The sequence below is a fragment of the Camelus dromedarius genome, chromosome 9 (genome assembly GCF_036321535.1).
Source record: "Camelus dromedarius isolate mCamDro1 chromosome 9, mCamDro1.pat, whole genome shotgun sequence".
Classification (NCBI taxonomy): domain Eukaryota; kingdom Metazoa; phylum Chordata; class Mammalia; order Artiodactyla; family Camelidae; genus Camelus; species Camelus dromedarius.
In genome coordinates this window covers 66867678-66893902 of record NC_087444.1, presented here as the reverse complement: position 1 = coordinate 66893902, position 26225 = coordinate 66867678, and the positions used below count along the sequence as shown (strand labels likewise).

General features: G+C 42.5%; 1 protein-coding gene across 1 annotated transcript; it reads right to left on the bottom strand.

Annotated features, from left to right (window-relative positions):
- Nucleotides 1–1428: 1428 nt before the first annotated feature.
- Nucleotides 1429–20842, bottom strand: LOC105096959 (leucine-rich repeat-containing protein 14). Its single transcript, XM_064489621.1, has 3 exons — nt 20347–20842; nt 5808–6425; nt 1429–4614 (listed from the first exon to the last, which is right to left on the bottom strand). Exons 1-3 carry the CDS (start codon nt 20835–20837, stop codon nt 4086–4088), a joined length of 1638 nt encoding a protein of 545 aa, XP_064345691.1. The 5' UTR covers nt 20838–20842; the 3' UTR covers nt 1429–4085.
- Nucleotides 20843–26225: the final 5383 nt, after the last annotated feature.

Sequence of the window (26225 nt, the reverse complement as noted above, 5' to 3'; positions counted from 1 at the left end):
GGTTGCAGGGCGCCGCCGTCTTCCTTATGACCAACACCACGTCGATCATCAGGAGAAGCTGGCGGCTCCTGATGCAGAAGTGGCAGTGCCAGAGCTGGGGTCCCCGCAAAAAGGATGGGAACAAGTCAGTGTCAATTTTCTATTGCACCAAGGACAGCCCAAAACTCTGGTCCCGAAAAGACTGAGGAATTGTAGGAAACATTTTCGAGAATGGCTGCCTCCAGGGAAAAAACAGCTCAATGGGCGAAGCTACCTGCGTCACCACTAGAGACCCACCGCCTCAGGGTCCCGTGCTTTAGAGGTTCTTCCTCAGTAGTTGGCACCACACAGCCCTACATGTGTAACTGCAGGTGGCAGCAGCGTCATAGGCGGGAGCACCAGGCCTGCCCAATAGAAGGTCGGTTTAAAGAAACCATGGCAACAAGTGGGCTCGCAGAGGGATGAGGCTCAGAGTTTGGGTGCGAGGGACTGAAAACAGGAGTTGGGTGGCAGGAATCTGAGGTTTAGGAATTGGGAGGAAGAGGGTGGGTCTGAGGGACATAGTAATAAAGGGGTCTGAGGAGTGACAAGAAGCAGATGTCTGGTTATCATTGATTCAGAAGTCCAGGGAAGGTCTACGATTGATATGGGTGTCCCAATGGGTCAGGTATGTGGGGTCTTATAATTTGGGGGTGGGTGGGAGATTCTCTGGTAGGTGGGCTTCGGGGTACTGAAGGGATCGTAATGAGTCTGAGGAATCACTGATAAGGGATCCAAAGGGCTGGTGATAAGGTGACTTTTTTTTTTTTAATGGTGGTAAAATACACATAAACAAAATTCGCCATTTTAACCATTTTAATGCATACTGTTTAGTGGCATTTAATACAGTCACAATGCTGTGCAGTCATTATCACTATCTAGTTTCACAGAATTTTCATCACCCCAAAATGAAACACTATACTCCTTAAGCAATCACTTCCCATCTCCCCTACTGCCCCCTCCCCTAGCATCTGGAACCCACTAATCTGCTTTCTGTCTCTATGGATTCATCTATTCTGGAATTTTCATATAAAGGAAATCATAGAGTGTATGGCTTCTTTCACTGTGATGTTTTCTAGGTTTAGCCATGTTGTATCATGTATCAGTACTTTCATTCTTTTTACTGCCAAATAATAGTCCATTGTATAGCTATAGTATATTTGGTTTATTTAGGTGGCCATTTTTGGGCTGTTACACATTTAATGTGTTGTTTACACTGTTGTGAATAGTGCTATGAATATTCTTACACACGTTTATTTTGGAACGCCTGTTTTCAATTATTTTGGGTATATACCTGGAAGCGGAATTGCTGGATCATGTGATAATTCAATGATTGATTTATTGACGAATGAACAAACTGTGCCTTATTATATTCCTACCATCAATGCACAGGGCTCCAATTTCTACCCATCTCCACCAACTCTTGTTATTTTTTAAAAGTTTTTTTTTTTTAATTGTAGCCATCCTAATGGGTATGAAGTGGTATTGCCTGGTTTTGATTTGCATTTCACTGAGCAAAAGCTGTCCATCTGCTTGGACTGAAACAAATATTAGGCTAATAAAAAGAAAGTTAAAATTAAAAAAGTAAAATCAAAGGAATTAAGATTTCTACTTTAAAAAATACAACTTATTTTCTCCTCTCACACCATCTCCAAGTTTGTTGTGTAGATTAACATAATAAATCACTTAGAAAAATGCTTAGCAGATAAAAAGACCTCACTAAGATTTAGCTGTAATTATGGGTATCACATAATTTAGCTTCCAAACTAGGATGCTTTTGGGAGTGAAAGAGATTCTTTTAAGCAATTATTTTGGGATGGTAAGAATGAAATCTGACTATCCTAGGAAAATCAGGATCTGTGCTCACTGTTGCTGTTAAGACATTGATCATCACTGTTACGACATTGATCATCACTGTTACAGCCATAAAGACTCAGAACAGTACATGCGAAAGCTTGTCAGACTAAAACCCCACCTACGGTCATGTGAATTATTTACTTCATTTAAAATACACTAAGCCTGACAAAATACTCAAGAGAGAGTTAAAAGACCTCAATAAATGGAGATATATACTTTGTTCATACATCAGAAGACTTGATATTAAGATGTTCATTCTCTCCAAATTGATCTACAAATTCAATGCAACCTCAGTGAAATTCAGTCCCAGCAAGATCTTTTGTAGATACTGACAAGGTGATTCTAAAATTCAGAAGGAAATGCAGAAGACCTGCAATAGCCAAAACAATCTTGAAAAAGCCAAACAAAGTTGGAGGGCTAACACTAACCTTTCTAAACAATTAATTTCAAACTACAGTAATCAAAACAGTGTGGTTCTTCAGCTCACATAAATAGATCAGTGGAACAGAATTGAGAGTCGAGAAGTAAATCCAACTATATATGGACAACTAATATTTTAAAAGGTGTGAAAGCAATGCTGTGGAGAAAAGGATACTCAACAGATGGTGCTGGAACAACCAGAAAACCATATATTTCTTTTTTTCTAAAAAGGAACTTGGTTCCATCCCTTTCATCACACACAAAACTTAAAATATGTCGTACACTTAAATGTAAATTTTAAAATTTTAAAAATATAAACTTCTAGAAGAAAACACAGGAGGAAAATTTTGTGACATTGGATTAAGCAACGATTTTTTTGATACAACAGCAAAAACATGATTCCTAAAAGAGCAGACTGATAAACTGTACTTTGTCAAAATTTAAAAATGTCTGCTCTTCAAAGTAAGATTGCTGAGAGAGTGAAAAGACAAAGTCACAGAATGGTAGAAAATCTCTGCCAAGCATATATCTGATAAAGGACTGGTGCACAGAATATATAAGAAACTCTCAAAACCCAACAATAAAACAAGCAGCCCAATTTTAAAACTGGGCAACAGATTTGAACATAACTTGCCCCTGCACCCCTCACCCTACCTCCCTCCATCCCTTTATGTCTGTCTTTTCATTAGCGCACTTACTAGTGTTTGAGAGTTTGACATTGTTGACTCTCTCTCAACTGGAACATAAGCTATTGGGACCTGTCCGTCCTGTTCGCTGCTGGGTGCCCCACTTATAGGAGAGTGTCCAGCACTCAGTCAGAACTCAGGCAGTATTTCTTGAATTAAGTGAGGTGCACAAGGCCATGTTGTGAGTTACTGGAAAAGCCATGAACTCTGGGTGGGAAATCCCCGTTTAAGAAGCCCTGAGCATTCAGCGTCCAGGGAGTGAGTGGACATCAGTTGATTTATTGTTAAAAGGGCTGGCTTCATGGTCCTGCTGGACCTGAAGTACCAGACTCCATCATTCACCACACCACAGCCACGGTGAACTTCCTCCTTTTCCTTGAACACCCCAGCCACTTCCTGCCTCTCGATCATTGCCTTTGCTGCTGCTCCTTTCCACTGCCTTTCACCAGGAGTGTCCCCTGCTTATCTTCCCATCATCAAGAACCCTCCCCAACTGTCTTACTAGAGACTCTGAACCCCCTACCCCGACTCTAACAGTTCTGAGGTTTACAGAACACCTAAGGCTGCCTGAACTACCTTGTTTATTTTTTGGCTTGATTATTATTAGTCTTTTCTAGACAGCTGGAAGGCCTGTGGGAGACCATGTGTATCTTGTCCATCGCTGGACCTCCAGTGTGGAACAGAGCCCCATACACACCTGTGGCTCAGTGATACACACATGTCTGCAGTTCAGCACTTTACAGATCTTCACCCTTGATCTTCCCACTGACCTCAGGCACTCACCCCCATTTTACATATGGATAAATTCACAAATAAAGAGCCTAATAGTTTGTCCAGTTTCATACTGCCAGGGAGAGTAGTGGTTTCTGCAGACAAAGGTGGGAAATGGGTTTGTAGATCAGAAGGACCAAGTAGACCAGTAGTTCCCTGAGAAAAATAGATCTTACTGTCCTTTTATCTGCAGCTGCTAGAAAAGTGCTTGGCACTCACCCTGTACATAACAACTATTGAGTGAAGTGAGCTAATGGACTGTGAGATTTGAGCTGGGGGAGCAGGATGATCTGAAAGACACTAGATCACTGAGAGTGGTTGGCAGCCCAGGCATCAGAAAGAGGTTTCTGAGGTAAAGGTCCACTCCAGACTCTCCTGCCCCAAGGCCCAGAGCATGTCCTGAACCATGGCTTCAATGGAGCTAGACCACCGTTCTTGGATTTGACCCAGCTCCCTGCTCTTTGGGTAGTCGTAGCACTCGACAGGGTAGGGGCAGACCACAAGCTTCAGCTCTGACAGCTCGGCCACGAGCTGTAGCAGGTTCTCCAGGATGGATGTGGCGATGCGGTTGCCAGAGAGGCTGAGGCTGTAGAGGAGGAAGCAGCATCTCAGGGCCGGCAGGAGGCCCACGAGGTGCGGATCCCTCAGGCTGCAGTAGTCCAGGACCAGTTCCTGCAGGAAGCCCGAGGCCTCCCTAAGAAGAGCCTCCAGCACTCCTGGAACCATCTGGGAAAGGTCATTTTTGCTCAAATCTAATTTTTTCAGATGTGAGGCCTGAGGGCTCTGGGACAGCCAGCAGATATCACGAATAAGAAGAGCACAGGCGGGGAGCTCCAAGGTCACCAGGGCATCAGACAGGTATCTGAGGAGAGATGGCGGCATGGGGTAACTCCCAGAGAGCAGGGCTGGGGCAAGAACCTTCTCAGGAGCCACCAGACCTCCTAGCCCCACAGACCCGGGTTAGCCCAGGCCCTAGACAGGGCCCAGGTCCAGTATGTAAAGACCTGCTCTGTGATCAGGTGACTGTGTCCCGGGACCAGCCCCACCCCCGAATGTGTGACACTGGTCGCTGACTCAACATTTCCAGGCCTCAGTATTCAAGTCTGTAAGATGAATATCTTATTACTTAACATTTAAGTCTTTTCGGGATGTAGAGGTAATCATTTTTAGAAGGCTAAGCACATAAAATAAACAGTAAATATAGTTGGCCCTTGAACATCACAGCTCTGAGCTGCACGGTCCATTTATATGTGGATTTTTTTCAGTAAATACTACTACAGGACTACACGAACCACAGTTCCTTGACTCCTTAGATGTGGAGAGCCTACTGGAAAATTACCCTCAGAATTTCAACTGCATCCCTAACCCACCCAGGTGTTCAGGGTCAACTCTACTAAAATAGTAGCCATGACCAATGCATAGAAGTTTGGGGGCTGCTGTCATCTCTAGCTTCCCTTCCCCTAGTCATCAGACCCAAGACGCTAGATTTCCAAGAGTTCCCTGGAGATATTCTTCAGGGCAGTTGTCACTGGGAGCAGGGGCACAGGGGTGTCAACTATGACCACTATGTTTTACCTTTACTGCTTCTCTTCCCTTATAAAGATTCACAAGCTCCATTGGGCACACAGTGGGTTCCCAAGAATTATCTGCTGAATCAGTGAATGAAGGTAATTTTCCCTGAGAGGTGGTCTAGCAAGTGGTAAAAGGAACAAACTTCCTGGGTTCACATCTTGGCTGTGCCTCTTACTGGCTGTGTGACCTTAGAAAAGTTCCTTAACCTCTCTGGGTCCTGGTTGCCCCCATCTGTAAAATAGGTGTAATAGAATAGACTTGCTGTGAGTACAGGGCCTAGTGGATGTTTCCTGTTGTATGTGTGAGTTTTTTTTATCCCCCCGGCTATAACTTGCCCTCTCTGGGAGTTACCACTCATTAAGGGGCCTAAGACTCTCTCAACTGGCTGGGACGTGCATCCGCTGTGTCCTGGCTCAGTCCCCTGCCCTATCCTGATGTGGAGACCATCATTAAGGAATGGGGAGAAGGGTCCCCTATGCTCACCTGAGAAGGCGGTGCAGGTGGTCTGAGAGGTGGGGAGAGGACAGGCGGAGCATCTGGAGGCGCCCCAGCGAGCTCAGGCGGGAGAGGAAAGAGTTGAAAGCATCGGAGGGCGGCAGCCTGTGAACAGCTGTAGTCTCAAAGATGGGCTGAGGCAGCGTGAGATTGCGCAGGTTTTTCATTTGTTCTACTTGTCTGGCAAATTGGCTTTCACCTGAGAACAACCCAAAGCAATCAGACACGTCCAGCTCTTGAATAAATTCCAGTTGCACCAAGTCCAGGATCTCCACAGTCTGGCTGAACACCACATTCCTGATGTGCAACTTCCCACAAAACAGACGCAGGGGCCGGCAGCTGTGCTGCACTTTCCGCAAAATGCAGGAAACTAATGTGTTCCTGTACCAGGTGTCCAAGGAGATGTTTATATATAGATCCAGAGGTTGCCAGTCCTGAGAAGGCTTCTTCCTCAAGCTTCTCCTTTGCCTGACTTTGGTCTTGGGAACCTCTGGTTCCATCCAGGCAGAATATAAGAAAGGGGAGTCAACTGCATCCTCAAAGCTGTAATTAGGCTCTATGAGGTCAGGGTCACGTCTGAAATCGAACACCCTCAGTCTTGATTTCCTGAGGGAAGAGAAGGAAACACAACAACCAGCTGAGGCCAACACTGGACTTTCCATCCCCATCACAAGCCCTGCCTTTCCCCAACTGCTCTCCCTCTGAAACTAGCCCGCCTCCATCCCTCCCTCCTGGAGTTTTCTCACATGGTGCACCCACATGAGTGGCTGAAACACTCCCCTTTAAACATCACAGCTTTGCCACTGACCCCAAAAGGTTGCTTGGGTGACGTCAAGGGTTTCCTTGGAGTGGATGCTGTTGGTGTCCTGCACACCCACCACTGTTGTCTGCTAATGACTCATAGCCGCCCCCTTCTCCACAGAACTACCCTTAGCCAAACAGGAGAGAGCTGGCCTGGGAAGCCAAGCGTCTTCTTCCCTAGGGGGCAGGAGGATACTCAACCAATGGCTGACAGGCATGGGGAGCAGGGGACAGAACCCTGGCCTCTTGCCCAGTGTGGGACCCTGCTCTTTGGTGCAGTACACACGGGAGAGCTCCCTGTGGGATCAGGCTGAGGTCAGCCTTTAGCAGAGACCACATGCTTGCCCTATCCTATACGCCTCCCATTCCCCAAAGAGCACTTCCCCACCTCAGTCTCTGCTTCTAGAAAGCTTGTCCAGACACATCCATTTCCTCCATCAGCAGCCACTGGAGCATCACCTTGTGTGGGTGCACGTTCCCTTCATGAGGGTGGACCCTCCTCTCTCTCTCTATCTTCCTCTGTCTCCCTCCTCTCCAGGTCTCCCAGCCCCCCTACCTGGTCTGGACTCCGCGTGCAGGCAGGGCATCCAGGCTGTGTAGTACAGTCCAGAGGCTGTCCTGATAAGACCTTGGATCCACCAGGTGAAGCCCCATGTGGAGCTCAGGGATGGGCCAGGCCTGCACCATGGCTCTGAGGAGCTTTCTGTGCCATCCTTTGAAGGCCACAGTGAACACAGTGGGGAAGAGGTTGACAGGGAGTTCATTCAGGGCCCGAATGGTAAAGGCCTCATCTCTCAGCAGGCTCTGGAGGGCCAGGTCCTTGAGTCAGGGTGGGATCCAGCTGTTCATCTCCTTGACCTGGCTGCAGGGTGAAGGGGAGACACTGAAGACCTATCTGAGGGTTGCTCTGATCCTGCCAAGCCTGGATTTCCCTTGTGGTCCAAGTTATGGAGAGGGTTTCAGGGCCCTAACCACCCTGGCAGAAGGCATTTCTGTTTATTTAGTTAGTGTCGTTCACATACTCTGTGTTATTTACGGCTTGTTCTCATCACATGACAGTCTTAGCGCTGACATCATGTATCTAGAAGGTAGCAATCCCTATTGCATGATATTTCAGGGAATTTCTTATATCTTAAAAGTTGCTCATTTCATCACACATTTTAAAGATATCCAATTTTCACGTGATTAAATAAATGTTAACATATTATTTCACAGTAACACTGTGATGTATTTAACTGCCAGCATTTAGTGCTTCTCTAATACTTTTCACATGTTAGTCTATATACATTGTTTGGTATTCTGTACTAAAATTTCAAAATGAGTTGTTAAAAATAAGGGGGGGTCAATAAGGGGATAAACTTTTTTTCTTTGATTTTTTTCTTTCACTTAATTTTTTAAAATTCCTTTTTCATCATTTTTCTTTCTTCTTTTTGGTGGGGGGGGGGAGGTAATTAGGTTTGTTTATTTTTAGAGGAGGTACTGGGGATTGATCCCAGGACCTCCTACTTGCTAAGCATGTGCTCTACCACTGAGCTATACCCCCTCCCCTCTTCATCATTTTTCTTGATAGCCATTTTACCCATATTTGTCTACAAGCAAGTGTGCTTACTGATTTTCTTTTGAAGCCTCATCCTGTATAGTCTTTATTCCTTGCTTACAAAAATATATGAGCCAGCTTTTAAGGAAATCCAGGAGAATAAACACCACAGCCAAGCCTGTAGAGAAACTTGTGTGCAAACACTTGGTCAAAATTAAACCAAAGCTCTGTGATTGGACCTTTTCCTTCATTTAATATAAACAAACATGCTTTGTGTCTGGCTCTGGAGATACATCCATGAGTAACACTGGAAATAACTCTTCTCAGACCTTTGCTGGGAGGAGAGGTGCAGCTTGGTCTCTGGGAAGAGATTTGTAGTGAAATAAGATGTCCAAAGTGACCACGTGAACTTGTCTGTGAATTATGGCCCCTTTTTTTGACTGATGCGTATGGACACTTTAGGGTAGGAATATCAGCTAATACTTGATGAGATGTATAATCAGAATTTTGACATTCTTCAGAGGTTAACAAGAGCAGCAGGGTTGTGCTGTGAAATGTGTCAGATCATTCACCACAAATCAGCTGATTGTGTGAAGGTTTATGTGACTTCCTTACATACCCTGTTGAGGTTCACTGGTAGCTTTTTAAGCATTCTGCCCTGGGGAGGAGGAATCTTCAAAATATTCTGTATAGATAGGTTCAAATCTAGAAAAGAAGATATCTGGACTGTTCTAAGGAGGTTTCAGAACATCTCCCACTTAACAGACTCATTAGACAGGCGTTAAAAATCCTTAAGAAAGAAGTGGCTTGTTTTTAGTGCACAGCAGCAGAACGGAGGAGGGAACTGAAGAGATTTTTTTGTTTTTATTTTCTTTTGTAATTGCTTATTTATCCATAAATTCATGGAAGGAATGAAAACTGGTTGAAATTACGTCCCTGTTATTGACAGGGAAAACTTCAGTTTTATGCTTTCAGTTGCATTTTTTTTTTTTTTTTTTAGTGAAAAAAAAAATCTTGGTACATGTAAGTGGGGAAAACATCCAGGTGTTTGGATTTAAAAACGTGATAAAAAGCTAATTTGATTGGTAGAGGGCAAACAGGTGTGTAAAACATTTTATTCCTTTGTACTTAACATTTTAAGTCCTTAATGTCTTGGCTTTCCCCCCCAAACTCAGTATAAATGATGCAGTCCTCTTGTGCTTCTCTAACTCATCTCCCACATTCTTTTATTTATAAGAGATGGAAAAGAATATCATACTAGATTGTCTCAATTAAGGCAGGTAGCCTTGACATCATAAAGCTCTCTTTCCATATCTTAATCCAGGCATAAATATCCAGTGAATGATTCTCATTAGAGAGCTAACTAATAATCATTGTTGAAAGCACGTAATTGAAGTATGCAGCAATGTTAACTATTTATGATTTGCTTTCTCTTTGTAGAACACAAAGTAATCATAGTGGGACTGGATAACGCAGGGAAGACCACCATTCTTTATCAATTGTAAGTATGTGGGTTTAATTAAGGTTTTTGTTATTTTAGTTATTGGAGTTAATTTTGTATAATTAGAATGAGATACCATTATAGTGGGAAAACTTAAGACACGTAGTTTTGTCTTCTAGCAGACACAAAATTTATTAAAAAGTGAATAGGGTAAACTGTTGTATGTTTGCTACAGCCTTCAAAAACATGCATCTTTTTCCAGCCTTGAAAGAAAGAATTAATATTAAACTAAAACTAAGTGAAGCACACATCCTCGCGCTGGAATGAAGGGATAAAGTGCGTTTCACTTAGGTCTTCCCACTCTGAGCTGCATGTGGCCAGACAGATGCCTATCTAGGAAGTTTCTGCTACTCTCCTGCCTAATAGCTCTGGAAGTTTAAAACATTTCCAGACCTGGCAACTCACCAGAAATGAAGATCGCCCCTGATAATAACTGCGTTAGTAGCTTGCAATAGGACGAGGCTTGAGCCTTTTAGAGAAATACTTTAATACTTTAAGGAAATTTTAACAGGCCATCAATCCCCTTGTCAGATGACCTCCCATTATCTTCGGTTCCAAAGAAATGATCCTTGTTAAGCAATGGAAATGAATCTGTGTCCCTACGTTGTAACGAATAGTTACTAAATGCCGCGCACCATCGTGTGGCTCTTAACCTCTCCGCGCCGCATCTTAAGTGTAGCACTGAGAGCTTTCACTTAAGCAGTTCTTCATGTATTTTCAGCTATTTTGCCAGAAAGCTACCAACTTCTGGCTTGTTGTTTCAGAGTTTAATAACCACGTGTTTTTTTTTTTTTAAACATTCATTCATTGGCCGTGATGTATTTTAATATGACTTAACCTTTAGACATCACATCACATTTCAGAAACCTGCCATCACTGTTGAAGTAATTTTGCACATAGCTTCAAAATATGTATGTACATATATATAAAACCCAAGAGAGAGTTATAAGCTTTTCCACCACAGTACTGATGTGTTATAGGTAAATATGTATTTGTTGAATTAATTAGTGTAGCTTCACTGGTGATTCTGATAATACATGTGATAGGAGCATCAGCATTCTAATACGTACATTTTCATTTGCCCAAGGTGTTTTCAAGACTGCAGTTTCGGTTAATAGGTGTGCAGTAATTTTTATGCCTCAGCCGGGTCTGTTTTCTCACATAAATAGTCTTCAGAATTACAGACAGCCTACTGTGCAACGGTGACTACTTTGCAAGTCTACGACAGTCACCTGGAAACCTGCTCTTTCAGGATGGGGCATTGGTTCTGCTCTAGCCGGTAACAGGGCACGGGGGCTACTGGAATTTTGGCCACAGAGATGCAACTTCTCCTCACAGTTGCCTTCTATCCAGATCAAGCCTGTAGTTTACTCCATTAAAAGAACAAAAAAACCAGCCTTCCTTCAGGATTTGTTCTGTCTAGGTATTTGCACAAATGTTCTCCGGGGTTCCATTTCTGTTGCTAGTGGTTACCATCACTGATGCAAGTAAGGAAGGTTGATTCATATAAAAGTACAGGGAAAATGTGCATCAGGTACTCGGGATTGACAAGAGCTTTTATAATGTCTGTCTTTTAACAGCTTAATGAATGAAGTGGTTCATACATCTCCAACCATAGGAAGCAATGTTGAAGAAACAGTCATGAAGAACACTCATTTTCTCACGTGGGATATTGGTGGTCAGGAGTCCCTGCGGTCATCGTGGAACACGTATTACACAAACACCGAGGTACGCTACAGGCACTTCTGAAGTTGAATGAAAACAACCAAGGGGTAAACCCAGAGAACAGACTGGACATAAGGCATAGTGACATCTGCCTTTCAATAAGATTCTCTTTTGTGAGGAATGTGAGGTCCTCAAGTAGAAGAGAAGGGCAGGCGGCAGGAGTAACGGGGGCTGTCATCAGTGGAGTGCTTCCTGTAGTCAGGCTCGCTCTCGGCGGCCCCTCAGGGTGATACTGTTAGAGATCCATTGTTGGAGAAATCGGACACTGGAACAAACTATGTAACCTTTCGCAACTTTATAAGAGACCCTGGTTAGGGGAGGAATAAAATATTATAAGTGTAATTTAATACAGGATTTTTAAGTAATATGAAATTGAGCATTCACAATTTTGGGGGGACTTTGGTTTAATTGAAAAGCAAATGGATGTGCAGGCCAGCCCCTCCCCAGTGTTCTCTTGTCATTTATTTTATTTTCCTAGTTCACAGTCAACCTGGACAACAAATCTGGAATATCTTCTACTTTTGTTTTTATTTCTTACAGGTAGGTTTTTTTGTTTGTTTGTTTTAAACTGTGCAGTGTGATTGAGAGAGGTTTGTCCTTGGGAATACTAATGCCCATTTGGGTCTATGATTTTTCTTTGCAAAGAGGTACACAAAATTAATTATTTTTTCTAAATGGAAGCCTCTTAAAACTTGAGTGTTTTTTGAGGGGTGGGAGTGCGGAGGAGGTGGAGTACTGATGCAAGGAATTTTGAGTGAATAAATTGCCTTTAAAAAAAGAACCATGTATTCCTCTAGGTTTATATTGTAATAGCATATGTGTATGTGCATATATAGTCCAGGGCAGTGTACGAGTGGTCACACCAAGATGGCACGTCATAGATGTTCAGCAGATGTGGGAGCACTAAGTTTTTTTTGTTTTTTGTTTTTTTTTTAGTTTGCAGGGGGAAGATAAGTTGGGAAGCTAGTATTTATGGTTATAGGTTGGTTTAATGTATCTTTCTGCAGTAAAATAACATTCCAAAACTAAAATTTGTTAGAGAGTAAGGAAAGAACAACATTGCAGCTGTTGGAATGTTTCAAAGCTGACAGTTAGCTCCAAGTGTGAAAAGGACATTTATCTTTGGTGAATAGGTAAAAGTTGGTTCTGGCTGATCCACGTATATTTACAGCATTACTAAGTGGTAGTTTTTGAAATTGCTGGAACTTTAGAAGACTTTGCGTGGATCCAGAAAGGGGTACATTATTACTGATGCCATTTGCAGGAAATGTTCTTTAAATAAACCATTTCTACAAGAATATCAAAATTACTGCAAAGAACCTTTGGCCTCTGATGTAAGCCCACCAGCATAGCACATGGCACTTGCAGTCAGACTCTTGTAGGGCTCTCGTCTGTGTGGTGGTTCTCCCATCGCCTTGTTCACCCTGGTCTTGCTTCTTCAATTCTTTACATGGAGGGATCGTTCAAAAGCTGAAATGTCTCCACTTTAATACAGCGAGTCAAAGTTGTTGATTAATTCCTGACACCTTCCTCTCATTAATTTATAGTTACCTCCCCATAAGAAAGTTTGCCGTGTTTCTTATATTTATCCTTTCTATTTTCTTTTCTTTTATCATTCTCAGCCCTTTCTCAGTTTATATTCGGGTTCCTATAGTTGTCTCTTTCCCTAATTTTAAAGCCATCTGAATAATCTGATTCTACCCTTCCTGTCTCAATTTCTTTTACATCACTTCTCTTCTATAACTCTTGAAACCACTTCATCTCACTTCTTAGCCTTTTCTTCTGCATAAGATGTTCCATTTAGGGGCCCTTTCTCACTTTATCTTCTTATTTTTCTTATCAAAGATACATTATTTTTAATGTATTACCTTCACCTTTTTTCACACACACCATTACCAATAGCTTTCTCCTGTTCTCTTTGCACTCTTTAATTTCATCTGCATCTTTAGTATGTTATTAACACCCAAGTATATTTCTACTTAGCATATTTTTCTTGCCCTTTTATTGTTGATATTGTCATGTAAAAATGTCTTATTAGTTTTTTTTAAATGTGTTTCTTTTTTTTCTTTGAAACTAGCCTCTTTCTAAGAGGCAGGAGAGTGTCTTAAACATAGTTATCAATTGCTTGAATGAGTACAGAGTACTTTTAAGTTTTAGTGAAAGTTACTTAAATTACTGTGACTTTCTTTTTAAAAACTACTTTTTATTACCTGCATTTAAAAATAAATCTTAGTACATACTAGGGTATATTATACATTCAAGCATCACCATTTGAAAATAAACTTGGGCATGGTTTTTATTTGTTGAATTATGAGTTATTTTTCTTATTAACATTTGGATTTTGCTGCTTGATGTGATTCAGTATAATGTAAACTCCTGACGATGAAAACGCAGTAGACCGTTTTATAGTGATGATGATGCCATCACAGAAAGTACTTCTAGCATTTTGAGTAGTTTTGCAGAGCACCTCACATCCCCTTCAATTTTCTTCCTTTTTCTTTTTTTCACTTCTAGTTCATCATTCCTGTGGTCGATAGCATTGATGGAGAACGACTAGCTATTATAAAAGAAGTATTATACAGAATGTTGGCTCATGAGGTAAATTTTGAAAGCAAACATAAAATAAATGGAGTAAGGTATCCATATACAGGTTTTGCTTTTTTTACAATGATTAATGTCCTCTGCTGTCAGTTATTTTATTGTTAACAATGTTTTGTATATTAAATTGATGAAAGCTTTCAAGTCAAAATTTTTAGTGCTTTATTAAACTTAATAAAGCCTACCACATTAATTTGGAGATTAATACCATTATTGAAAATATTTTTCAAACTACTTAGCCATACCTTAAAAAGTCTGATAAATTGAGGCAAGAAAGAGGAAAATTTAAGTGCTTTTCCCCCTAGAGCTTATTAAAGCTGAAAATTCTTTAGTGAATAATTTGGGATCATTTTTTGAAATAGTTCTTATATACAAAGGACTTAGATAATAAAATACATTCATGTACCCACCAGTCAACATAAGATACTAAATCTTAGACCTCTCCAATCTGATTTCCTTCCCTTGTCTTCAGAGAATTCTAAAAGAATTCTCCCATCCTAAAGGTAGTGATCATTACTCCTGTGTGTAATTTTATACTTTTATTACTTTTTTTTATATACCTATCAGTTCTATAGAATATAATATTCCATGTTGATAAAACAACTTTATATGGTGGTATCCTGTGTGTGTTTGTGTGTGTGTAATCTTTCTGTAACTTGGTTTAGGGGTTTTTTTGCACAACACTGTGATTTATCTATGTTAGTACATGCAGCTTTAGTTCATTCCTTTTAACAACTACATAGTATTCCACTGTATGAATATACCACATTTCATCTATTCTTCTATTAATGAACACAAGTTATTTCTAATATTTTGGTAGTATAAACAGTGCTGCAGTAAGCATTAATCAGTAGCTTAGGTTATAGAAAGACTAGTAAGTATTGCCCAACCCCTCCTGCAGTACTCTCCTTTAAACTTTGGAGGAATAACCAACCCTTAGTTTCATCTCTTCCATTGCCTTGTTAGTGTCTATTTTGTGTATTTCTGTTCCGATCTCATTATTTCCTTCCTTTACTGACTTTAGGCTTAATTTGTTCTTTTTCTAGTTCCTTGAACTATAACCTTAGATTGTTTAAGATTTTTATTGTTTCTTAATGGAAGACTTTATCACTATTCACTTCCCTGTTAGAACTTCATTTGTTGTGTCCCATAAGCGTGGGTATGTTATACCTCCATTTTCACTTATCTCTAGATGCTTCAAAATGTCTCTCTCAGTTTCTTTGTTGACCGATTCGTTGTTCAGGAGCATGTTATTTAACCTCCACATATCTGTAAATTTTCCTGTTTTCTTCTAGAAATTGATTTCTTCTGGTAATTGATTTCTAGTTTCATACCATTCTGGCTTGCTTGATATGATTTCAGTCTTCTTAAATTTATTAAGGCTTGTTTTGTGGTCTAACATGTGATCTATCCTGCATTATGTTCCATGTGTGCTTGAGGAGAATGTGTTCTGGATGGATGTTCTATAAATGTCTTAATTCTAACACACCCCAAAGAGCTACGCCACCATAGCAAATTCCTTCAGCCCTTTGGGTCTGAGTCTCCACTGTGCAATGGGAAGAGGAAAGGCATCAAATGAATTCCAAAATCCCTTACTGCTCATCAAGTAAGAATTAAGTCTCAAAGTTTCCTTTACCTTAATTTAAATTCAACAAACACTTGTATTCATCCTAGGCACTGAACATTTCCAGCCACCACCAGGAAGGTAACTATGGTTTAGCAAAATGAGATCCAATTCCATAGTACTTTAAGTTCCACACAGAAAAATTCATATGCAAAACTAAAGGACTTAACTTTAAAGAAAACTCTACAAAGACATCACAAACCTAATGTGATAAATAAAAGTAACTTAGGGTATACCTTAAATTATTACTCTCACTTTTTTTTTTTTTGCTGGAATGGAAGATGAGGCTTAAAATATTTACACTGTTTAGTCTATAACAAAAGACTCATGAGCCATTTAGGTAAAGCAACTAATGCCGCTTTTAGGGGGGAAGAAAAAGAAATGAGCAGTAAATTTCTCTTCCAATGGGAGTTTTATGCCAGGCCTTAGAATTTAAGAAAGTTGTATCATTCTGAAACAGAGGGGAATAAAACTTATCCTGAGAGGTGTTTTACAGTGATAAGCATTAATATAAGACGATAATTGAGCATGCTCTCCACATTACTTTTGAATTTCATGTATTGGATTTATACTCTCTAAAAATAAAATGTAATTTAAATGCTTGAATCTTGTATGCTAGACCTGAGGAAACTGTAGCTGAAATATTCACTGAAATTAAATGAAAATCTTAACTACAAAGTTTCTTCTCTTCTTCCATAAGGAAATCATTACCAATAGATTTTTTGATACTGATGTTTAAAAGCCTTATTTTTGCAAATAACATTCTGTAGATTCAAAATGTATTTAAAATGATGATTAAGAGCTCCCATGGCTTCCCAAAAATTCATTTGTGGTTTACCCTGTTACCATACCTGTCATATACTATTCACTTACATTATAAAATTTTAGAATACACATCTTAGATGATAAAACATCAACAATATAAAAAACCTTTGCCTTTTATGAGTTTGAAGAGACAGAAAAGACATTGAAATATTTTTTCTTAAATGTTTGAAGTAAACAATATAATATTTTTTAAAAAATCAGCAGCTGTATAAACAGCTCATACAACTTAATAAAAAGACTAACCATCCAATCCAGAAATGGGCAGAAGACCTAAGCAAGCAGTTCTCCAAGGAAGACATACAAATGGCTAGTAGGCACATGAAAAAATGTTCAATATCGCTAATTATCAGAGAAATGCAAATCAGAACTACAATGAGGTATCACTTCACATCAGTCAGAATGGCCATCATTAAAAAGTCCACTAATGATAAATGCTAGAGGAGGTGTGGAGAAAAGGGAACCCTTCTACACTATTGATAGGAATGTAGTTTGGTGCAGTTGTTATGGAAAACAGTATTGAGATTCCTCAAAAAAACTGAAAATAGACTTTCCATATGATCCAGCAATCCCACTCCTGGGCATATATCCAGAAGGAACTTTAATTCAAAAAGATACCTGCACCCCAATGTTCATAGCAACACTATTTACAATAGCCAAGATGGAAACAACCTAAATGTCCATTGTCAGATGACTGGATAAAGAAGTTGTGGTATATTCATACAATGGAACACAATTCAGTCATAAAAAGTAATAAAATAATGCCATTTGCAACAACAAGGATGAACCTAAGATTGTCATGGTAAGTGAAATAAGCCAGAAAGAGAAAGAAAAATACCATACGATATCACGTATGTGGAATCTGAAAAAAAAAAAAAAAAGGACAAACTTATTTACAAAACAGAAACAGACTCACAGACATAGAAAACAAACTTATGGTTACCAGTTGGGGAAGAGATTAGGAAGGGGTAAATTGGGAGTGTGACATTTGCAGATACAACTACTATATATAAAGTAGATAAACAAGTTTCTACTGTACAGCACAGGGAACTATATTTAGAATCGTAGTAACCTATAATAAAAAATATGAAAATGAATATATGTATGTATATGTATGACTGAATTATGTTGTATACCAGAAATTGACACAACATTGTAAACTGACTATATCTCAATTAAAAAAAAAACAACAGCTGTGTTATATGGGCTTTTTTTTTCTTTTTGGTCCTAAAAGATGATAGAGAGTAAACTATGCCCCCAACATAAGTTGTGTGCAGAGGTCCAGAGAGCCACAGAAATGTGCTTTAAGCATTTATTTATGGCAAGCATAGTGTGAACCAGAGGCAGAAGGCCTGGATCCTATTTCTGTTGTTAAAAACTTGATATGTGATTTTTGGGCAAGTCACTCCACCTTTCTGATCTGCTCCTTTATCTGTGAAACAGGAGGAACCATCTGACCTAGGATTTCTTCCAGTTCCTATAATTAACATCTGTGTGAATCCTCAATACTGCACCTGAGGGGCACGGGACATGGGCAGAAGCACTCACAGGAGAGCATTTACTCTGCTGGTCATGCATGCTGCCAGGAGGGGCCAGATTCTGTAGAGAGCCAGACACTAAATGGCCTGGCTTCATGCCTTGGCCAAAAAACACCATCGATGACTATGAGGGCACTTAAAGAGACTCAGCAAGAAACAAACTATTTTCTGAACATAGTCCAAGAACTAGGTAGGGGGTATGTGAGCCTTTACAACCTCAGACCCCTTGTGTTTCCAGCCTTTTATCTTGGCTAGCAGAAGGCCTGAGTTCATTTAGGTGACCTGTACTTTCTAAGCCTTAAGAGAAATACTTCTGAAAATAAATGGTTCTCATCCCCAGCCCCTTGTCTGACCCTTGAAAATACATATATTTTTACACAGCAGCTATAATACATGCAGCACTCAGGACACCTTCATTAGACAGGTTAGCATAGTGGTTAAAAGTATGAAATGAGCGCATATCCTGGCTCTACTACTTAGCTGCTTTGTGATCTTGGGAAAGAAACTTAATCTCTCCGTTCTTCAGGTTCCTTTTCGGTAAAATAGGGAAATTAATAAAACCTAATTTCATAGAATGTTGTGAAGATTGATCAAGATAATGCATGCAAAGCAGTTAGCATGGAGCACAACATAAAATATATGTTAGTAAGAGATAGATAGACAGATAGATAGGATCCATCTTTCAATCCTGGGACCTGGGACTCCCTGAAAAGGCTTATGTGAAGGCCAAAAGCAATTTTCTGAAGTAAATGACATCTGCTGACCTTTCCTCTTCTGAACAAACAATATGGCAAAGATTCAAAGCTAGGCTCAGCTCTTACTAACAGGATCCTGCAGGAATCAGGAGGAAATGAGATTATTCTTAAAAGTAGGAAAGAGTTATGCTGGTTTCAGACAAGATCCTTGTGAAAGAGATAGAAGGACACACATACACAAAAAAACATTTAATATGGTCCTACAGAATCGAAGGAAAGGGGTTGCTTTTCATTTATGCCTTCTCAAGCATTGCCAGTATTAACAGCTGCAGAATTTTATAACTGGATGGCTCCTTCGAGACCATCTAGTTTAACTCCCTTACTTGATAAGTAGCTGAGGCCCAGAAAGATAAAGCAACTTATTTGAGGTCATTCAGCAGTAAATGACAGTGCCAAGACAAACAAGTTTTGTGACTCCTCCCATTTGCCACCCAGTGCGCCTGCTGGTATCTTTCACCAAGTCATCATCCTGTCCTTGTGCCAAAAGGGCATTAAAACGCGAGCGCACACACACACGTTTCTCACTTTTGCCCAGTTTCCCAAGAGGTAGAGAAGCAGCTCAACCCCTAAAACCTTCTTCCCACTGGGATTTGAGGAGGATTCCAATCTATACCCTCTCCCAGGCCCTCTTTGGAGTTTCTGCTCTCCTTTCTGTTCACGGTCACTCTTAAGGGCTCTTAGGAGTTCCTCACCCCAAAGATCAGGCACATCTCAGAGCATAAGTTACCACCTGCTAATTTGCAACTTTGCACCTTCCCACAAATGCTATACCTTGAGGCAGGAAAATACAGAACTATTATTGTTTCCTCCAAGCTCCCTAATTGAATTCAGCGAGAACTGATCCCTATCTCCCTAGGATAACTCAACCAGGTTTGTTTATATACTGCCTGTATGTGAAGGGCAGGAGAACCCTTAGGCATGCCTAACTCTGAAAGCAGGAGAAGGAGGGCACCAAGGAATAGGAGATGGATTGGGGGAAGGAGGGAGATGAGTAGAAGGAACACAGCGACCAAATTGCAAAGTCTGGATCCTGGGGACAGCTATACTGTGAGACTGACTCACCGCTGAGGAGACAGAACTGCTGAGGGGATTGCACTGTTTTCATTATGCACTCTGGTGACTGACTAACAACAAACTGGCGCCCCCAAACTACACATGTAGGAGGAAGCGGGCAAAGGCTATCCTGAAGTAGCAGAAACGATGAACTCTTTTTCCTCCCTCTCCCTTCTCCACTCTCATGAGAGGCTTGTCACTCTGCACCTTGCTGCGTACCCTGAGCTCACCAGATTTCAATGCATCATCCCTGTCGGGGAACTCCTCTCTCTGATCTCCGGAGGGTTAGAGAGAAACAGAGCATATCTCAGCTCTACCAAGAGCTGCCCGTCCTTTGCCCCTTGCCGGGGAACTGACTTGAGAGAACGGCTTTCACAGAGCGTTTGAAACTGACAAACGCGGGGCGCTTCTTGTCCCTAAGCACATACGCCTGCCTGGGGTGTCCCTCAGCCTGGGTCTCTGCTTTGAGAGTGGGAGGCGTTAAGTGTCACAGCCATGCATTCCTTCCCCACACGCTCAACTAACAACAAAACCAGAAGGAAGACGTTGCTTTTATCTTTTTTCCCTCCTTACCTGAATTCCGGGACCAGGTTAGGCTGCAACCCGTAGAAAGCAGCAGAGAGAGTGACCAGCCACCCGGGCTTGTAACTCCCGTTCTCGCACTCCAGATAAGGCGGGGACCAGTTGACATGGCTCTTGTCCCCGCTAAGCCCGTCCCTGCGCCGCCAGCTATGGCCCAGGCCCCGGGGCCCCTGATTGGAGCCGCGGCGGTGTAAGTGGGTCCTCCACTTGCGCCAGAGGCCGTGGAAACACTCGGTCGCCAGCATGGCATTGGCCAGGTGGTGTGCCGAGGAGGACAGGTCCTGGAGCAGTATGCGACTCTCCTCACGTGTGGCCTGGAGGAAGACCCGCAGGGCGGGCGCGGACAGCGACTCCATGCTGAAGGTGATGGCCTCCTGGGAGATGCTGGGCTCACCCTCCAGGAGGCTCCGCACTAGTGCCCGGTACCACTCCAGATCATCCTGCAAGTTCTGTTCCCGCGACTTATTGCTGTGCAGCATCATATTGAGGAAGTTGGTGGCGTGTGTCAGCGTGTCCAGCGCCCCGTGCTAGGAGGGATGGGAGCTGGCTAGGGCAGGCGACTTTCCCGGCAGGCCCGCCAACTCGTGGCGACTGGAGCAGTTGGCTCGCTTCAGCTGGTGGGAGTCCCCGGTGTAGAGGTAAGAAGCCACGTCCATGGGCACCTCCTCGGCAAGTTTCTGCGCCAAGATGGTGCCGTCGGTGGAGCGGCTCCAGGGAGCTGAGGCGTCCGAGGCAGAGGCTCGAGCCCACTGTTGGGAGTGCTGCTTCGCCCTCAGGGTGCTCTCTCGAGGGGAATCTGGCCGACCCGGAGGGTCGCGGCTAGCGCCAACAACTCCCAATCCCAGATGAACGAGCAGGAAGCAGAAGAGTAAGGGGTAAGCCATGGCTCCCATCTGCCTCGCAGAGCGGAGAGGAGGTAACGGGAGGAGTCACTTTTAAAATTTTGGTCGTCAGCCTATCAACAGTACGACTTTTACTAGGGGTCTTGCCCCTCCTCCAGATGGCACCTAGTCCAAAAGGACTTTAGAGTAAAAATGTTACGAAATACGCCTGGCTGACTAAGCTACCGTCACAGGAAATCAAATCACCTGTGTCAACGCTGGCATTGGGTCCGCTCGGGTTTACGCACCTCGCAGCCTTGAGCCGAAAAGGTTACATCCCCTCTAGCTGCCGCCAGCTATAGTTAGCCTGCTTAAGTCTTTCTGCTCAGCAGCTTCCACCGCCGCTTTCATTGAGGTGTGTTTGAGAGCCGCCGCTGCCCTGTGCCGCCGCTTGCCGCCGCCGCTGCTGCCCTGCCGCCGCCGCTAAACTGCCGCCGCTGCTTGCCGCCGCTGCTAACCTGCCCCCGCCGCTGCTTGCCCCCGCTGCTAACCTGCCGCCACCGCTAACCTGCTGCCGCCGCCGCTTGCCGCCGCCGCCGCTTGCCGCCGCCGTCACTGCCCTGCCGCCGCCGCAGCTTGCCGCTGCCCTGCCCCCGCCGCTGCTTGCCCCCGCTGCTAACCTGCCCCCGCCGCTGCTGCCGCCGCCGCTGCTTGCCGCCCCCGCTGCTGCTTGCCGCCCCCGCTGCTGCTTGCCGCCGCTGCTAACCTGCCGCCGCCGCTAACCTGCCGCCGCCGCTAAACTGCCGCCGCTGCTAACCTGCCGCAGCCGCTTGCCGCCCGCCGCTGCCCTGCCGCCGTCACTGCCCTGCCGCCGCCGCCGCTGCCCTGCCCCCGCCGCTGCTTGCCGCCGCTGCCAACCTGCCGCCGCCGCTGCCCTGCCGCCGCCGCCGCTTGCCGCCTCGGCCGCCGAAGACGCTGCTCCATCATCTCACCCGTCCAGGTCGTTCCCGCCTCCCGGCAGTGGCTCCTCCTCTTTGGCTTCGCCCCAAGGCGCGGAACGCGCGCACACGGACCCGCACCGCGAGTGCAGCAGCGAGTCCCACAGAGCAAGGGTTTCTGTTAAGACTTTTGTCTCTCTTGAGCCGAGGGGGCCAGTCAGCTGGCTAATTGGAGCCTTTAGGTTTGGCCGCAAACCGCACTTCTGCCTCTCCGTGCTCTAGGGAGGAAAGCCGGTTTAAAGAGGCAGCTTGGCCGCAACCAAACCCTTGTAGAGCGGTTTCGGTTTCGAGTTGTCTTGCTCCCTGTTTGGCCGGCTTCGCTGTCAATCAGCCGACTGCCATTTGCTGGGCTGGGCGGGAGTCCAGCGCCGAACCCTCGGCGGCTCGGAGGAGGCGCAGGAGGAGGCGGTGGCGCGGAGTGTAGCCGCGCTGAGTTCTTTCAACCCACTCGCGTTCCCTGATGATTCGAGAACCCGAGTGGCGGGGGGAAGGGTGGGCGGGAGTGAGGGGATAAGCAAAGCTTTGCTGGCTCAGAGGGAAGGAAACTTGCGCGTACTGAGGAGGAGAGTGCTGGCGTCTTGCATGCTTAGTTAAAGCAGCTTTTTTTTTGCCTGGAAAAGAGGGAGAAAGTAGTTTCATTGGAGACTTAAATCGGAGGGGAGGGACGTAGGATGGAGACGTCCTCCCAAGCATCTGCTCATTTTAGGCAACTTATCAAATCTTCCTCCTTGTTGTCGGTTAAAGAAATGATTAAACCCTGCTTGCCGAGGTCTTAGCTATAAGGGAGTAATGGAGACACCTACAGGCTGTACTTTAAGAAAAAGTGCCATATTTAAGGAACCTCTGAAAGGGATGAAGGGGAACCTGTGAGAGTGTGTGCACATGTGGGAGACAACATGGGCAGGGTCAGGACTCGGACTGTGAGAGAATGAAAGAGAGTGAGTCTGTGTTGAGTGAGAAGGGAAGGCGTTCTGACTGGGAGTTCCTAGCATTAGTGGATGTAAGAACTGAAACATCTGGTTGGGGTATCCCAGCTGAAGAAAGAAAAGCTGAATAGGTATGCCAAGCCCCCCCCCCCCCCCAAGTGATTGGAAAATCCCTTAACACAGCCTCATTGTTTTATTTGAAGCTTTAAGAGTGTCTTCTAACATTTTCATTCTGGAAATACTAATTAGTGCTGGATAGGTAGTGTTTTATGCCTTTGCACCTTTCATATGCGCCTCCATTTTCAAATTCCCCAAGAAAAGCATATAGAAAAATCTCAAATTCACTTCAATTCCCAACTTAAAAAAAAAAAAAGTCACCTGTGGCATTTTAAGGTAGCTCTGCTTAGATTTACTTTGCCATTTTATTTTGTTCTCCTTGTTGAGAAAATACCTAAGCATGGAAATGTAAGCTCCAAAGAGCAAAGATTTGTCTGCATTGGTCACCGTAGTATCTTGGGCACCTAGAACACACAGATGGCTGGCATACAGTAGATTCCAAATAAATGTTTGCCAAATTAATGAATGAACCAGAAGAAGAAGATGATGATGATAATTATTTAAAAATCCTTCTCCTTACCTAAGAAGAGAAGTCTGATATGTCAGTGGTGAGGGCTTTTGGAATAAGTCATAGCAATCAGTTTTCCAAACTGCAATGTATGGTCTCCAAGGGAGTTTTTATAGCTATGCAAATAGTCATGATTAGATTTGTGTTTATTTACAAGTAGGTTTCATGTTCATATTTGACTTCTTTAAATTTTGCTTTGCAGCATATACTCCTTTACTAAATAAAGGTCATCTCATTTTAATCCTCTACTATAGTACATGTGGCAATAATAACAGGAATCTCTGTTTCTTTAATTTATCAATGTATACAATATGATTTTCTCTCTATTTAATCATCTGAAGACTGAAGTGTAATTTCTTTATTAATTGATGTTTTTGGAAAGCCTGCATAACTTATTAACAATTTTTAAAATTTTTCTAGTATTACATTTTAAAAGGAAGATGTAATTTTATTAGTAGGTGCTTCTGTAAGTAATTCAGTGACTCAGTATTATTGAAAGACCTGGGTTCTGGTCCCAGCATTATTTTAAGCAACATATATGACCACTGGCAAGACATTTAAAGTTTCTGTGTCTTGGGACACGAACTGTATGTGGGCCTCATGATTTGACATTCAGGGAGTCCTGAAATGGCACCTGAGCCACTCTCCAGAAGTGCCAGCCCTTCCCCTAGCACACATCTAACAAGAGTGAAGCAGGCTATGAAAGGCTCTTGCAATTTTGGCATTCCCTTCAGTGGGTCACCTTCAGTCTGCATGGCCAAACAATAGAGGTGAACTAGTTAGGTCTAGAACATCACTGCCCAATAGAAATATAATGTGAGCCGCAAATTTAATCAATACATGTAACCTTAAATGTTCCAGTAGTACATTTAAAAAGTAAAAAGAAAAAAATGAAATTAAATGTAATAATATATTTTATTTAGCCTAATGTGTCATTTCAATAGTTAAACAATATAACAATTATTAATGAGATATTCTATCTTTTTTGTACTAAATCTTCAAAATCCAGTGTGTATTTTATACTCACAGCATATGGCACTTCACACTAGTCACATTTCACATGCTCAATAACCACCTGTGGCCAGAGGCTACCACAGAACTCAAGCTCTGGAAAATAGTGCATCATGATCTAGGATGCTCTAGACAACATAGATCCACTCAAAATAAGATACTACGGTCCAAATGCTCTTGGGGGTCAGGAGTCAAGCTAACTGAGTAGGTAGACAACCCTATGTCTATGTTAGTGCCCATCCCTGAAGGAGATAAATCAAAAGAAGTTTTTATAAGGGACCAAGATATAACACATACTCATACCCCTCTAAGCAGACTGTAAAATTCCACACAAACTCACAGACATATTATTCATTCCACAAATGCTGATTGAACTACGTATCAGGTGTTGTGCTTAGTACAGGGACAAACATCTGCCTGATAGACACACGGACCTTATATGTGTCTTAGGTGGATAGAGAGATAATAAAAAAGCAAACAAATAACTTTTACAATTACATATAGGTGATAAGTGCCATGAAGAAATAAACACTGTAAAGTTACAAAGAGTGCATGGTATGGGGGCAGGGAGATTCTTACATAAAAAGATAAAAAAAAAGAAAGAATTCAATGAGAAGTTAACACTTGAAGTGAGACCTAAAGATTGAGGAGTAGCTAACTAGGTAATAAGTAGTAGCAAACTAGCTAAAAGTAAGATGAAAAGAAACTAATCTTGGGTAGAGGGAGTCGTGTACGAGTGCACTAAGACTGCCAGTATTCCACTCTTAGAAGGAAAGAGGAATGGAGAAAGATGACTGCATTAAGATAAAGTTCATTTGTCATATAAAAAGTGCATATAATTGAGACAAAAAGAAAATCATCTTATAAGATAATCAAGTGATCCTGGCATGATTAGCACCTCCCGACCACCACCAATTACATGGACGTGATTTGTAGAGCAGATAAATACCCTTGTGTGGCCTCAAAATAAGAACTATGTTATCTAAATGCATATTAACACTATGTGGGAGCTTGACTGTGATAGAACAATATATACAAGACCTGTAGGCACTGTGTGAAAAGGCCCAAAACATTTCCATCACAGCCCCAAAAGTCAATCTAATTGCTTTAGAACAGTCAGATTCATGCTGTTGAAAAAGCAATATGCAATGGAGCTTTGATTTATTAGTTGTCAGTAGATTATTGATTTACCACTATTATAAAAAAAATGTGATGCTAGCATATCTTTAAATAAAAGAAATTAAAGGAGGTTAAAAAAAACTGCTTAGAGCAGATTTTATGTGAGCAGTATAGGTAAAATTATTTAAAAATTTTAAGTGCTGCTTTAAATCATGAGATCAGCAAGGATTAGGACAGTGGGATATGGTGAAAGGACACTGGATTGGCAGTTGGGAGACCAAGCTCTGCTCTTCTGCTCTGCCGATATCTAGCCATGTGACTTTTGACAGTTTTTTTCAACTTGTCTGAGCCCTTTTGCTTCATCTGTAAC

Excerpts from the sequence above, each read along its gene's own strand:
- LOC105096959 (XM_064489621.1), bottom strand. The coding sequence starts at position 20,837 with ATGATGCTGCACAGCAATAAGTCGCGGGAACAGAACTTGCAGGATGAT. Across the intron at positions 6,426-20,346 it reads AACCTGGTCCCGGAATTCAG|GAAATCAAGACTGAGGGTGT; the intron begins GTAAGGAGGGAA and ends CTCTTCCCTCAG. Across the intron at positions 4,615-5,807 it reads CACCTGCACCGCCTTCTCAG|ATACCTGTCTGATGCCCTGG; the intron begins GTGAGCATAGGG and ends ATCTCTCCTCAG.